This window comes from Fulmarus glacialis, unplaced genomic scaffold (genome assembly GCF_000690835.1).
Source record: "Fulmarus glacialis isolate BGI_N327 unplaced genomic scaffold, ASM69083v1 scaffold3473, whole genome shotgun sequence".
Classification (NCBI taxonomy): Eukaryota; Metazoa; Chordata; class Aves; order Procellariiformes; family Procellariidae; genus Fulmarus; species Fulmarus glacialis.
This window is the reverse complement of record NW_009203414.1, coordinates 257-16,989: the sequence shown is the minus strand read 5'-3', so window position 1 is coordinate 16,989 and position 16,733 is coordinate 257. Positions and strand designations below refer to the sequence as shown.

The following is a 16,733-nucleotide window of genomic DNA, read 5'->3' as shown; positions in this document are numbered from 1 at the left end:
AATATAGATAAGTCTGCAACTGCATTCCCACAAAAGAAGGCGACAGAAGCACTATACAACTTAGAAAGGAAAGATGTGACACCAGCTAGGTGTCACAGTAGTTGACACTAGTAACTAATGCTGAGTAAAGTATGTATTAGTTCCAAAGAGCTCTTCTGCAAACCTCTGGTCAGGAGCATTTTCTGAGCTCGTGCAAGGAGGCCCTTTGGACCCTAGTGCACTCCTTATTAATAAAATGATGAATTCCATGTCTTTAAGTCCCAAAGCACTCCAATAATTATTTCTAGAGCTGATGGACTGAAAAGACTCTGCTTTCTAAGCCCTATGTGCTACAGTATGAGAGAGAAACTGCGGAAAACCTTTCTTTCTTTCTTTAGATGAATGCTCAAAACAAACAGAAGAAGTGCTTCCTCTAGTTTTAGATGTCAAAAAATTAGTTATGCACATCTAAGCTAAAAGTGGAGGCTCCCTCCGTTGCCAGCTCTGAAGTGAAGACCCACATCTAAGGTGTCTGGAATAACCTGCCTTCTGAAGGTGCCTCTGTCTCTTCAGAGTAAAGTAGAGGTCTAAGTAACAGGTTTAGACGGACACCTAGATTTCAAATGTCTGAAGTAAGGTGATACAAATCTCACCTTTTCAATTTGAAGCTTGGATGGAAACATTTAAATAAAATTTGAGAGAGAACATTGGAAACTATGCCCTGATGCAAGCGCAACTCTGAAACTAGCCTGTGTTACCATCTTGGAACAAGGCCTGGAGCTTCTCAGGCCTTTCTGAAAGTTCATGAAATGCATTCCTGGATCTCACTTGCCTTCTAGAAACAGAAATGTAATAAGGAACACACCAGCAAGGCTTTATAGGATGGAATTCAGTAGGACCAGCACCAGTATCTAGATTTCACAGAAGGGAAGAATCCCTCCCTGAGGAAAATGCACAGATAGATAAGAATTTCCACAGTATTACACAAATTTGGATGCCAGAATGTGTAAAACAGAGCCTTTAAATTGGACTTGACAGCCAAATATTATAAATAAACGAACATTAAACAAACAACCCATGTGGAGGATGATGTGCTGCTTCTCTGATACAATGTCTCAGAAATACCATATTCTTAAATGATCCCACTGAATAGAGTGCCAGTGCCCAAGCAGCATGCATCAGGCATAGCAGAGCCGGTATGGACTGGGTTTGTAAGGAAAAACCATGATAGAAGGTTCACAGGCCTTCCAACCCATCTTTTGATTAATACAATGACTGCTATATTTGAATCTTTCAACAGTGTTCTTTTCATGCTACAAATATTCAAATACAAAGATCAGTTCTTATTTACCACTTCTAGACAAGGTTCAGTATCTCTTTGAGATCCTGGGTTAGCAGCTAGACTAACAGACTGTGAAACCACATTTTCCCTCAAGAGCATTGGTAGCAACACTGTTCATCAGCCACTCCAGCAGAATTCCTCTGCCAATTATTTTATCTTTCTGGATGTACCTTGGAGAAAGTGTTTCAGGTTAAACATCTGACACAACAGCAGTCTTCTTCAGGGCAATGCCCTTACCCAATCCCTAAAGCAAACTTAAAATGCCCATCTGAAATGGCACTATCACTTCCAAATCTATGTCTTGGATTTCCTAACACTGATTATGGTATTAATCTTAAGAAGAAAAATACGAAAGAGTTTAGACCTAATCCAAATCAGTGTTAATGCTAAACATAACTTCACTCCAGAAAAGTTCCTGGGATACTGCTACACTTTGTTTCTCTGCAAGAGCTGGCACAAAGGAAACGAAAGACACTTATGCTAATCCCAGATTTTACCATTTTATGAGCACGAATGAAAATTAGAATAATAGAGATATAATCCTAAAGACATTATTTTCTTGTGTGCGAGATGCATGAAAAATTAACTCAGATTCCACAGAAATAACTGAGTCAGTTATTAAGTTTGAACTCATATATACATAATTCTGTGAACAATGAAGCCTAGTTTCTCACGGATTTGTATCTCAGTTGGGTCTCTCACACGTTCTCTATTGTCCAGTGAATACTAACATAATTCTGCATCTCTACAACAGCCTCCCCCCTCTATTGGGATGTTTGTTTTCAGTTTTTCAATTACCGTTGCAATTTCTGCCTCTCTATCAAATGTGATTGCAATTAACTGAAAAGCAGATACACAAACTAAGCCATGTGATTTCATCTCCTTAGGAAGTCAAAATTAAAAAGTTCTTGCCTTACCTGTTGGTATTCCTTTTCCTTTGCCCTTATTTTCTGTTCTAAAGACTGACGAGCACTCTCAGAATTTTGTCTTTGGCAATTCAGTTCTTCTGACAATCTTTTCACCTTCTGTTCCATCATTTGGACCTATAATAATTTAGTTATCAATTACAAGTGTTCAAAATGCAAGTGACATTTTATTTAAATTTATAAAAACACTGATTTCACCTACTACAATTGTTCTAACATTCATGTAACCTACAGTGCAACTTTAGCCATATAAATTCTTAGCAATCCAAAGTACTAAACTCATACTTGCTTATGTTAGTGATAATACGTATATATATATATAAAGAGAGAATATATATACTTATATGTATATAGTTAGGTGTGTATATACACATATGTGTATACACACACAAAAAAATAAAAACATCTTCAGAAAATCAGTGTCTTGGACAGTCTACAGAAATGTACTGTATCTGACACTAAAAAAAGATTATCTTTTCAGTCCCTTAGGTTGCTATGAACTAAAGAATGACCACTAACTGCTAAACAACTACATATTTAGACTGAAAATAACTGGATATTCCACTGAATTTCAGAGTGATTCAGCACATTGATTTGAATTGGAAAAAAAGAGGCAACTATCTCAGTCTCCTTCAACAACAACAGAAGAGTGTTTTTCACAATTTAAACTTTAATTTAAAAAAAAAAAAAAAACACAACAACAATAGCCTGTGTTCTAGGTTAACCTCCACATTAAGAGTATGTCAGCTTGTTATCTAAGTCAGTTTATTATGTTAATATTACGTTACCTAAGAGAGTGAAGCAATGTCCACTTAACTCCCTGAACACAAAACCACATTTTTATTCCAAAAACAATCTGTTAATGCAAGATATGTACAATTTTTTTTTTCCCCAGGTGGTAAGGAAAATGGCATCAAGGGCTGTTTAATGAGTTAGTGAAACAATAGTCCATCTGTGTCATAAGAAAATAAGAAGCAGGTAGTAGTATTGGGATGTCTGGTTATTAGGCACAGACTCCAGGGGTCATGAGCTCCTCTAAGATCACATGGAAACTTGCCTGCAGAAGGGCTGAAGACCTCACAAGATGTGAAAATACTTGTAACACAGAGAAGGTACTGTGGTCAAGGTCTGTGAATAGTACCAGTGACAAAGAAGTGCACAAAAGGTGTGCCAAAATTAAATTCAAGCTACAAGGCAGGAAACCGAAGTCCACAATCTCAATGCAGTTCTACATCCAAAGCCCAGGGGGGAGGCAGAGATCCAATTTCAGTGCGAGAAAGACAAAACAGAACAGAAAGAAGCAACCTTCAGACGGCAGGACCAAAGGAGCCTTCTGGGACAAGATGCTGTGCTGCACCTTCAGGATGGCCTGCGCCTCAATTCAAATGGGGCCAGTCAGTCCTACTCCTCCTCCTTCCCCAGGCGTGTTCCCAGCTATACAACCTTGCTCCTTCCCTTATGCTGGATTTAATGCCCCTTTGATTCCTTAGTAAAACAAGTCAGGTCTCTTAAACCCATTGAAAAATTAACAAGGCAAAACTAAATACGTAATATCCTAATCGTTTAGGAAGTTGAATCAGGTCATTTGGGGAATCAAATAGATTAAAAGAAAGACTTTTTCAGAGGAATTGAGCTGTTAGGTTGGGACGGGTGTCTTGCCACAAACTCACCACGCTGATAGTGCCTTTATGTAGTCAGTGGACTGTGTCAAGAATATGATTTTACCTCACTCCCAGCCAAGACTTCCCCTAAACCAGTTCCTCGCAGAGATAGCAATAGCCGAATGTTGCTGTCTCTCTCAAAAGGCAGACTGGTTAACCCTCAACATGCAAAGGTTTATTTTTTCAAGGACCAATACAGGAGTTGTGGGAAACAGCAGTTTTCCAATATACTTAGGTAGCATGTAGAAACTTGCTAACAAAGACGGATAACAATTATTATACCCTGAGAAGATACACACAGAAAGTCTTTTTTCCTATCTTGTAGATGAATCAAAGTAGTAGAAAAAAAAGTAAAAAGATAGATGTAAATATGAAAATTCAAGGAATTATGACGTCTGTGCACTACTTTCAAATTTGTCAAATGCTGTGAAAAAGGACTTTAGGAAGGTAATGCAACTTGATTAATCAAGAAAAAGAGAAAACTCTTCTTACTTGTTATCTTCTGCAGTTTGAATTAAGTTATTTTAAACACTGGCATGCTTTTCTTCACATGATTATGAGCATTTCACATTTTTATATGTATGTATTTAAATACACTTTAAATTCTTGACTAAGCAAATTGTACTATCCTATTGGTTTTTTACTACGAATCCAAACTCCTTAGGATTAGGTCATGAAATCCCATTTAGAAACTACATACATTCTCAACCTTGCATGACATTTTTAGCTAGATTTTATTTTACACAAGTAATTAACTATCCAAAGACTATGCCCCCACAACATCCTGTACTATAAGCAACAGATACTGATATTCAGCTAAAGTTGCATGACGGAGTCTATTTAAGGTTACAACTTGCCACCAGATGTCATTGTTGCTCTATGAAACTTGATCAGAAAATATTTTTCAGAATTGCAGTCAATCTTGCCTGAGGATGAAAAATATTTCTTCAGGTTGTATAAGAACCTTCCAGAAAATGGGCGACTGCTTACGAGTATCTACATTTTTACAGGTAATATATATCAAACTAACATGTACTTCTCAAAACTCGATCCTCAGCAAATGCTCAAGAAGCTTATCTGAGAACCTTGGTTCTTAATAAAATGGCTGAAAACTGACACACATTAATACTGGGAATGAATTGTAAGGACAGTCAGAAGATATGTGATGCAACATTTTACCTGTGTGGTAGCTTGGTCAAGTTGTGTTCTCATTTGAGTCAGTTTATCTCTGGTTTTGTTCAGAACTTTATCCTTCTCTGTTAATTCCAACTTCATTCTGTCCAGCTCCAGTTCAGTCTCTTGATGTTTATTCATATGGGATTTCTTCACTTTTTCTTGAGCTTGCAGTTGTTGTTCTAGGTCTTTAACAGTAGAATTTAACTCTGAATTTAGAAGCAGTAAAGATTAAGGATACTTTCTGCTTTGAAAGGTATGTCTTCCAGGTACTCAAGTTTCCAAGTGTCTACACCTTCTAAAATATTTAGTATATGTGATAACTCAAGCTCCTGACACAGGCAGACACCCTGTAAAATGTTCAGCAAGCTAAAACAAAAGCTTCAACTCTCTTCTACGTCTACATCAATGACTAAAACTATCAAGACCGAAAGGTAGTTGACTCTCATCCGTAATTTCCACTTCTTAATATGAGAACACAGCGAAATGCAGCATTTGTGCCTGACCTAGCAAAGGCAAAGACAATTTGTTCTTCGCTGGTTTGTTTTTGTTTGTTTATTTTTGTTGTTGTTTTTAAACAGAGAAACATGTCACTTGACATATCTATTTTAATTTTTTTATTTTTAAATGGAAAGCTATCCACTACAAACATTGTTTGGGGCAACAGTAAGCCTCTGCTTCCAAGAGGCTTTTCAGCTATTGGGCACCCGTAAATACAGTATTTCATATTTTAATCTTTTTCCTGTCCCAAAGCAGCATACATATAAAGCAAAACTAAGTGATCTGGTCACAATATACATCAGTAAGAGTTTACCTTCCAAAATCACAACATAATTTTACAGCAGAAAACATCAGTCATCTACAGGGAGTGTTATCCAGAATTATTATTATCTGGTAATTCTTTTTGTTAAAAAAACCTGTCTTCCTGATGCTAAACTTATATGGCTTCCAAGTTGAAAATGCCACCTAGATTGAAGTTTTACATGTAGGTATTTGAATAAACAGTTTGGAGAGTACAGAAACTTGTAAAACAGTCCTGCAAGAAACAGTTAGTGGAAAAGCGAGTCCAAATAGTAGGCTTAAGTAAATGTTCACCAAATCCACAATAAACTGACTATTTGCTCTCTTCCGACTACCAGATATCAGCAATAAGTATTTCTTCATGTCAATATGTGCAATACAAAATCATGTCTTGCTTTTTCATTGTACTTTTTGCGCCATACTTCATTGCTTCCAGTAACATCCATTATGGACCAACTCAGTTACACATTAAGCATGTTCAATCAATGAATTTTTAACACAGGTGTTGCTCAGCTATAAATCTCAAGAGTCATACAAAATTACGGAAGCAATATAATTGAATTTAACAGTGAGATGTAATGCAATCCTGAAGAGTTTAACTCTGTTTTAAGAGAATTATTCCATGAGCAATGGAATTATTGGAGAAGGCCATTTTCCTTTTATATGATGTCCCCTACCCACCCCAAAAATACAAAATCCTACCTTCTAACTCTCACACCCCTTATGTAAAAGATACCACAGCTTGTGGATAATCTCTATGTACTGGCCGATCATTGAAAATACACACACCAGCAGCCAACTGGGCTAGCTGCCAAAGGCAACAACAGGTATCTTTCTCTTTTCCTAGCTCAAGCACAAATTTCAATACCTCTCTACTATCCACACACCAGCTTTCATGAAACCATATAGGATACTGCCTCTGGGTTTTAAAGAAATACATCAGATACCTTGGTTCTGTGCTCTTAGCTGGATCATAAGTGAAGAATTAAAATTCTCAGCAAAGCTGTTGTTGAACTCATTCTTCTCTGATATTATACTAGAATTTGTTTCTTTTTCCCATGGAAAAGAGGATGTTGTAGAACTTCCCCTTGAAGGTGTTTCTTGACTTCTAGATGGTATCTTTTCGTGTTGCCATGAAAACACAGATGAGGAAGCCTGATGCCGAGCAATCTCCCTGTGACTCAAAGAGCTTTGAGGATGAGACTGATTTATTTTCTGTGTTCAAGAAAAAAAGGATCTACCTTTACACATCTCCATATCCAACATATAACAAAATAATTTATTAAAAAGTAGATAATAGGTCGTCATCATTTCACATTTTAATAACATCACATCGTCCACCAGTTCAAATTACTGATTCATATAATTATTCTTTATACTACATAAATAACTTTAGCCCAAGTATCCAAAAATAGGTGATTCTTAAAAACACAAACAAGGATCTCAAAAAAAGTAGTTCGATCTGTGTATCTTTACAAGTAGCATACCCAGATTTTTGTCTTTTTCAAGAGAGATCTCATCATTTACCTCCTACAATTTTCAAAGTCAAAGCCTACATTTTTACAGGCAAGTACTGACATAAGTAAGCTGCAAGAAATATAGAAGTCTAGACTAACATATCTGATATCTGACCCCCATTTAGTTCTTCTGGACAAACACAGGTAAATTCAGAATTATTTATTTAAACTTATACACACAGAATACTCCAAAATTGCAATAATAAACTATGCCAGGTACCAGCTTTCAATCTCTTCCTACAGAAAAATTAAACAGAGCCAAAATACTAGGTGGTTTTTTTTCCTCTCCTTCTTAAGTGAGGAAAAAACCCTCAAATAGTAAAGCCCCTATTGTAGTTTTTAACCGGATTTTCAAATGCCTCTCATTTGATTTTTTTTAAATTAAAGCCCTAAACCAGGTAATACCCAGTATGACTTCTCAGTCCAACCAGAGAATATGTTGTTATGTAGGAATAGCTGTGCTAAAACCAGAAATCTATATATCCAGAATGCTGTGTCCAATCCTGTAAAGTAACTTGTGTATAGATAAAGAGCATAAAAACCTAACCATGCATATAGTAATCATTCCCCTTATATGCCATTTAAATTTACAGAGTTTCTGAGACAAAAGTTTGAATGCAGGAAATTAAGGGGAATTAATAAATGTTTTTACTGAAATACTGTACGTGTACTTTCTCTTTTGGATCTGTTTGCATTTTGGCCTTTTTACAATACTCTGTGACAAAGAGTTCTGCCATTTAACACAGTACAGTGTAATAAAATAGTTTTTGTTCTGAGCCTGCAGAGCTGGTACTGCCATTATGCCTTATAAAAAGCAGGAAAATGACCATTCCCTGTTTCCTTTCTTGATCCCTGCTCATCTTTGTACCATCCACTTCTGCCATATCTGTTTGGAGATGAGATGAACAGAATTTGAAAGGAATATTCAAGATGTGAGAGCCATTTGGCTATACATGGGCAAAGAATATTTTCTCATTAGTTCTTAGTTCTTTTCCTAAAAAATTCTTTTTCATCATTGAAAACTTCAATATTGTGTTCAGCAAAGAACTAGCCACAATAATTACAGAATTGCTTCTCGGAATAATTTCATTAAATTTGGAGCCTGGATGTACCGGGTATGCATTGTTCAGATTATGTTTTCCAGATGCATTACTTCACTTTTTTTTTAATGCTGAATTTTACTTACCATCTTAATTACTGCAATTATTTAGTATTAAAAAAAATACTGTGTTGTCTTCAACCATATTATTCAACTCCTTTTCAGATCACTAATGAATATGCTGAATATCACAGTTCTCTTTACCAATCCTTTTCAGGCTCCACTGTTGATCATTCCCCAGCTGTAAAAACTCACCATTTATTGCCACTGCCCTCAATCTTTACCTTTAAATTCCAAAGAAGAACTCCCCCTTATCAAAATTGTTTCATTTTTTCAGTGTTTTGGGATATCCAATGACATTATACCAAGTCACACTGAATTCACACATTCTCTGATTTATTCTTAAAAAACCAAAAACTCTGAAAATGTAAGGCACGATTTCCCTTTACAAATAAATGGTTGATCTTTTTTCCATACACCATACCTATATATGTGTCAATAAACGTATTGCTTTAAGTTTCTTACAATTTGCCCTGGACAAAAAGTTGGCCTGACTAAACTACGTTTCCAGGAATCAGCACTGTAAGCTTTTTTTAAAAAATGGTATCATCCTTGTCACCTTCCCCCCTTCATGGGGAAATATTATCTGTATCTGGTGATTTTTTTTTTTTCTACTACTATTAATTTTATCAATCTATTTTAAGACTACTTCTGACTTTTCAATTTGAGGCTATGCCATAGATTCAACCCCAATAAAGAAAGGCTCTGATACAGAAAACTTTTTAAGCCTTTAGATAGTAAATACAAAATAAAAAATGATGTCAGCTTTTCTGCAATGGCCCTTTTTACCTTGAGGGCTTTCACATCTTAATCATCTATTGGCCTCAGAGATTCCCTAATACAGTTCCTACTACTTATGTGTTTGAAAAATTTTTATTTGCTAGGTGAGTTATTTCTCATAATCTTTTCAAGGTTATTTTATTATTCTATCATATTTAACTTGGCAAAACTGACACTGTTTTCTCTTGTCCTTGCTTGCACGAGACTTTCAGTTTATGAAGGATGTGTTCTCATTTTTAATGTCCTTCTTTCCTTTACTATTCAAGTATGCTGGCTTTTCTGGATTCTCCAAGATTACTTCTGAAGCGCAGTAAGCACAAATTAATTCTTTTTTTTTTTTTATTCTACTTTAAGGGATATAGAATATATTTCACTAGTTTTCCACTCCATTTTCCAAGTTCACTCAGTAGTTACTTTCTTAGGTATCACACATACCATTCTCAAGAGATACTTACTTTAACCTGGATGGTTCTCAGTTCCAATTCTAGCTTTTTTCTTTCTTGTACTTCTTTCTTGTATTTTTCTTCTAGTTCTTCAAACTTAGCATCTACAAAGACACGATGAATACTTCTTTATAACCTAACTTAGCACATAGGTAATCTTTTCCAGCCTATTGCTATCACAGGAATGATAAAAATGAACAGCTATCAGAAGTGTCAGACCATGGGGAAGAAACAACTGTATATACAATACATTCAGTAATTTAAGACCTCAAAAGTATACTGGTGGGATATCTGGAACTTGACATTAGAATGAAAACACAACTGTTAAAAGTAAGGATCCAATGCCAGAATTTTATTTTTTTAATCTCTGTCTCAAAAGTATGTGTGTATATATATTATATATATGCATGTTAAAAAAAAATATAACAGATGTGTTACATTATATACATATATACACATACATATAGATTATATAGGAATTGGGCAAAGAATTTATTTAGGATTCTTCTGCTGAAATTGTAAGAGGAGCGTATTAGTCCAAAACAAAAGTCTTACTTCCCTTTTCTTGAATTTGTATATAATTCTACAACTCAGGAAAATCCTAGAACTAGAATGCTTTGTAGAATTCTAGGGAGCAGTTGAGGGAGGTGATTGTCCCACTTTACACTGCATTGGTGCAGCCCCACCTTCAGGACTGTGTGCAGTTTTGGGTGCGTCAATATAAGAAGAACATCGAACTATTAGGTTTTGTCCAGAGGAGGGCGACCAAGATGGTGAAAGGTCTCAAGGGCAAGACTTACAAGGAGTAGCTGAGGTCACCTGGTTTGCTCAGCTTGGAGAAGAGAAGGCTGAAGGGTGACCTCATCACAGGCTACAACTTCCTCAAGCGGGGGGCAGCGGAGAGGGAAGTGCTGATCTCCTCTCTCTGGTGACCAGTGACGGGACACAAGGAAATGGAATGAAGCTGCATCAGGGGAAGTTCAGATTGGACATGGGGAAGTTCAGATTGGACATTAGGAAAAGGTTCTTCACTGAGAGGGTGGTCAGTCACTAGAACAGGCTCCCCAGGGAAGTGGTCACAGCACCAAGCCTGTCAGAGTTCAAGGAGTGTCTGGATGATGCTCTTAGTCATATGATTTAGTTTTAGGTAGTTGTGCAAGGAGCAGAGCGTTGGACTCCATGATCCTTGTGGGTCCCTTCCAACTTGAGATATCCTATGATTCTATGATCTTAAAGAATTTAAGACTCCCACTTTCAAAGGAAAAAACCTCCCCAGCAATACCATTTTAAATACAGTTATTTAAGCCATTTTAATCTAATCCCCATTTCAGGAGTGCCACGCTTAGTGGAATGCTTGATATTGCCACTACTGTAGCCCTTTTCAGCTATGAATAAAGAAATTAAAAGGAACAGAAGTGCAAAAAAGTATCTCAGATTTCCCATTGGAGTAAGATTGAGATGCCAAAGTCACAGAACATTTGTTCACAGCAAAGAAAGAGGTAAACAGCAGGCGTAATATTGAACCCAGAGTTTTTCAGCATAGACAGCATAAGGGTGTCTGGCTACAGAACAGTTCTCCAGTTAAGGAAACTTCCCTTCGCTTTTCCAGTTCATTCAAATATTTTAAATCTATTTGATGTCACTAATTTGAAGATAGAAGTGATGCTTTGAAATTGATACAGTGCATAAATTGTGCAGATTATCATGCACAACAATAGTCTAAATAAAAAATAATTTTCTAAAGAAATAACACATATGACTGTTGACTGAACTTCAGTTAAAGTACCTGTGGTACATGAAAGAAGAAATTTACTCTTCACTACATGAAGGGAAGAGCTGACACCAAGAACAGGCATTCAGAAAATTGCTACAGTCTGTTGATGGATATTCCTATTGCTATTCCATGTCCATCAATGCAGCGCTGACAAGATGTAATACTTGCAGTAAGTGTCAAATCTGCACTAATAACTTTTAAACTTGAAACCTATGGTGCTATGAATTAGACACTCTCATAATAAGCTATATAATAGGGACTAGGCAACTCAGTACAAGTGTAATGTTCAAAATACTCCTCCATCTTCCAAGAAAACTGACAGTTAAACTATCCGTGCTAGATGAAGAAAAAAATAATTTACCATTATGACTTTGAACTGGTGTTAAAGGAGCAGTAAAACTTTTCTGTGGAGTGCCACTGAATGATAAGTTTCCTGCAATCGATGTTTGCTGACTTCTCTCAAGCTCACATTTGTATCTGTTCAGGAAAGAAGCAGAAGAAGAAATTAGTAATGGAAACTAAAAGGTTAATTATCTATTTTTAAGATGATTATAAGAACTTAGTTTAAAGATCAAGTCAAGATACATCCACTGAAAATTTTTAGGTACTGTAACACAGAAATATGAAGAATATATTTTATTTAGAGTTTCATATTAATCAATTACATAGGAGTCAAAGCTAAAAAAAACCCCAAACAAACAAACTCAAAACAGATGAAAGTCAGTTAGAACTGCTTAAGATCTCACTGTATGAAGCTGTAGTCCAGCTAAACACACCCAAATCACTGTAAACACTGGAAATATAAAACTCTTACTCTTCAGGAAGCATCTTTATGGTAGGAAACATACTACTTTTATTCTGTGTTCTGATACTGCACACTTTGAGAAACCTCTGCATACCTCATGAAAATGGAAGGGAATACCCTCCACCCAACAGTGTATTTTTCACATGTACCATTTACACTGCTACCCAAAACACCACAGCAGACTACCCATTCCAGTGACTTTTGTGAGCATGAAGAGTTACAAGCTCATCCAATGAAACCAGGTAACTAGTTTGGAGATTACACAGCAACTTTTGTCCTGCCCAGCAAGCAGAGGTTGATAAGACAATGGTTCCAGGCTACAGCCCATCACGCTAGTGACTCCACAACTTGCCTTTCCATTTCCCCCTCCCTTTTACAGCACAACACCAAGAACTCCTCTCCCATTTCAATTGCTATGAAGTGGTAAATGATCAGTCATCAGCATAAAACAAAACAGAACCAAATACAAAAGCAAACCCAATTGCCTAAATCAAGCTACATGTAGCTACTGATGATCTTTTGTAGTAGACAGCTATGCAAAGTAATATAATGGGAAGGAGAGAATTCAGTAAACTGGACTTAATTTAGAATCGGAATGGATAAATGGGACACCTATCCTTAGCCTGCAACCTCTCTGGCCAAACATTTGACAGCAGATACAGAAAACATGAGCGCGGGTCTATCAACCCTGTTGAATCTCACTAGATTCTTCTTTGACGGATCTCAGCAACTCCTTACACAAAGCTGGTGTTTCTACATGCCATAAATTGTTTTGTTGAAATTTAGAATCTTCTCACAGCAGTCAAATACTTTAACTATCTTTAGTTTTCCCAAGGCAGGCAGGGGGAGGGAGGGAGGGGATGGGGCACAAACGGAAAAACAGAAAGACCACAGTTTCCCATTTATTTGCTTCTATTAGGGCATGTATGAGGCATACCATCCAAAAGTTAAAGGAAGCAGACATACTTCAGGCCATGGGAAAAAAAAAAACAAAAAACAAACCCACAACACACACAACAACCCACAAACCAAAACCAAACCATTAAGAAACCTGGTATCACAGACTCACTCCTCTCTGTGACAGTAATTCTACATTACTAGTACTAGCACAACAGTTTATTGCATAGGCAGGATACTCAGCCTTACTGACGAACACAAAGTTTCAGAAATACTTTTATTCAAGAATGGAGGGTGCCTCTAATATGAGAGCAAGTTTAATAGATGACAACATGCACTTTGCTATGGGCAACTGTTCCATTTGTGTAGCACCCTCAGATGAAGGATTTTAGATGTGCCTGCATTACAGAAGATTCTTTTATTACACGAATTGCATTCCACCTCTACAGACAGTACATACACACGGTGTCAGTAACAGTGTTTACAAGTTGAGGTGTTATGAATTAGGCACTTCTTTATCAAAGCAACTGTATTCAGTGATTCAGTCACAGCACCATTGCTTTTTTTTTTTCTTCTAGCAGTCATATTTTATTGGTAGACTTGATCTTACAGACTGAATTGTCCATGTACTTTCCTTGCAACTCCAAGCTCTTTGCAGGTTACTTTTGCCAAGTAACTCACTTGTGCTAGCTTTTTTTGTTTTGGTTTGGGGTTTTTTGTTTTGTTTAAAATCACAGAATGAATGGCTCCATTTTCACATGACACTGCAGAATTTCCCCAAATTAAACAGGAACTATAAGTGCTAACTGCTTCAAGTGGCACACAGATTTATGTAGAAGTCCGTATATGCATGTCTGTATGTAAAAACAGGCCGATGTTTTGAGATTTTGGTCACAAAATCTGTATTAAGTGTGAGATGAAGAGAAACTAAAAGACCATGAAGGACACATTAAATAAGCAAAACATGAGAAAATAACCATTGTACATAGGTTAGAGACATACAGCAAGTCCTCACCTTTTCAGTTCTTGTTCTAGCCTTTCGATGTCTTTCTTGCTGGAATTCAGCTGCCCTGACTGAATGTTGACTTGAGATTCTTTTACTTGAAGATCATGTGAAATTTTCTGCTTTGCTTTCTCAAGACTATCACACAATTCCATCAAGCTCTGGTTCTCTCTTTTTAGTGTTGCAGCTTCATTTTTTTCACTTTCAACCTAGTTGGAATATAGACCATTATTTTAGTAACACAAAATTTACTTCTTCCTAGCATTTAAAAGTCCTGAGAGCACTGAAAGCCTCAGATATACACATTGTTTAAATATTCTTGGGTGTGAACAAAACCACACTTCCTAAAATTCAACTCAGTGACATTAACAATTTCTATTCATTGACTAGACACAAGCTCATCAAAAAATTCCTCAATCCTTAAATACTAATAATTCACACTAGTCCGCATTCTTCACTGGTCATCTCACTTCTCTTTCCAGCCTATCAACTTTAGCGACCAGAATACCTTGACTCACTAAACAAAGAATGCACAATGATTATGAAGAGTCACAGCTTTGAAATTGGAAATAGAGCCTGGCAGTAGAGATGTCCCTCTCCTGCCCTCCAACTTCTGAGGGGCAGGCTAAAGTCAGACTACATCTTTGCACAATGTTATTCTTTTGACTAGAAAGTAGTGTGTATTAGCTGCTGCTTCTGAGAGTTTTAAAGCACACCTATTCAAGCGCACCCCTTCTTTTTGTTTGGGGAGCACAGCAGTTCCTCTGCATGGTTGAAATAAGTACCTGCAAACTCACAGAAAGAAACTCAAAGAAAGCTACTAGGCTTAAGTTTTGCTAGAAAGTTGTAGCAGCCTAAAGGGAATAAAAGGCAACCTTTGTAAATTGCCTCTGAGCTGTATTCAAACATTACAAAACAAAATTCAACCAAATGGGTCACTTCTGATCTGAAGCATAGCAGCACCCTGACCAAGAGGCTCTCTGGTTTCCTGACTAGAGGGCTGACAGGGTAGAGTCAGATGAGGTGTAAAATTACAGCCCTAAAAAAGAAAAAGAAAACCAAATCCCAAAATACAGTACCTACAAGGAAAAAAAAAACATAAAGAGAATTACATAAACTAAGTAAAAGATCATAGATATCTGCAGACAAGGTGAAACAGTAGGAGGCTGTCAACTGTGCAGTTCTGTTATATAAAACACACCTAGTCATTCTCAAGATTTTCAACAGACATAACAATAAAGTAATTTCTTTTCCTAATCATAAAGAGATGTAGGAAAGCCTCAAAGTAAACATAAACACCTAGAGATGGACAATCATGCCAAACACAGATAGGAAGCAGGAATTCTATTAACAGTCAATGAGAACTAAACAGAAGGGAGAATATGATGAATATGAAGTAAGATGAAGATAAGCAGTTTATATTTCTATGCTACCTTTCCGGTCAGTCAGTGGGAAGAAGCAAAACATTAACCCACCTCCTAACAACAACCAGATAATAAATCTTTATAACTGTGTTTGGCATGGAGAATGGCATTTTAAGGAAATGACCGCAGTACCTATGTTACCTTCTGTTTCTGTTTTTGCAAAGCTGCCTCCAAAGACTCTAACTGGAATTGTCTTTGCTGACGCTCCTTTTTAAGCTTGTCTACTTGACTTTCCAGCTCATGAATCTTCTGAAGGACTCTGGGGGAGAGGCCTTCTTTCCATTCCTCCACAGCCCAGCTCATAGTGACAGGATTCTTATTTAATACAAAATGGATAGTACTATGCCTGAAACAAAAAGACAACTACAATTAGACCTTGAAAGAGGTTAAATAAGCCTCCCTTTCAAATAAATTGCATTTTCAAGCTTAGCAGTGATTAGAATACAGTATTTCACAACTGTGCAGTCTTCCTGATCTAAACACCAAGCAGCAACTTTTAATATTAGGTCCTATTTTGACACACTTCTCTCCAGTTAAGATGAGATTTTAAAACCTCACGTTAATCAATCTCCTAACAACAGGGTTTATATTCTTATAATTGCATTTGACTACTGTATTTCAGAAAGTTTCTCTCCACAGCTTATTTTGATGTTCACATTGCAGAAAGTCATTAGCACTTATGACTGCATTGTACTTCGGTGGTGTTTAACCTGAAAGCCTTGTGAAAACCCATGGCTCTGTTTTAGGTGGCAGCTATGCTTCTTTTTTTACAGAAGTTTTTCAAACCAACACTGCTGAGCTCGGGGCACTGCTCTCTACTGGCAGAAACAGCTATACGACACTTAGTCCTTAAATACAAGTTTGACACACTCATACCATTTTATTTTTTTGTTGTTGTAATGACCCCGCCTTTAAAGGATCTGGCATGGGCTTACTTTCTCAAGACACCAGCACAGCCCACAGATTATTTGTGAGAGAGAAATTACCTCAAAATAACTAAAACTAGAGGTCAATGACGGACGGACAGAGCCCACCCAGGACTGGGGGGC

At 36.8% G+C, this 16,733-nt stretch overlaps 1 protein-coding gene across 1 annotated transcript in view; it reads right to left on the bottom strand.

Moving 5' to 3' along the window:
- Positions 1–16,025, bottom strand: part of CENPF (centromere protein F, 350/400kDa) — a 42,402-nt gene extending 26,377 nt beyond the window's left edge. Inside the window, exons 1-7 of the mRNA XM_009574612.1 lie at positions 15,826–16,025; positions 14,273–14,469; positions 11,917–12,032; positions 9,794–9,885; positions 6,830–7,097; positions 5,088–5,290; positions 2,239–2,364 (exon numbers count right to left, since the gene is read on the bottom strand). Of these exons, the coding sequence (XP_009572907.1) occupies positions 2,239–2,364; positions 5,088–5,290; positions 6,830–7,097; positions 9,794–9,885; positions 11,917–12,032; positions 14,273–14,469; positions 15,826–15,987 (1,164 nt within the window). The 5' untranslated portion in view covers positions 15,988–16,025. The remainder of the gene's footprint in view (positions 1–2,238; positions 2,365–5,087; positions 5,291–6,829; positions 7,098–9,793; positions 9,886–11,916; positions 12,033–14,272; positions 14,470–15,825) is intronic.
- Positions 16,026–16,733: the final 708 nt, after the last annotated feature.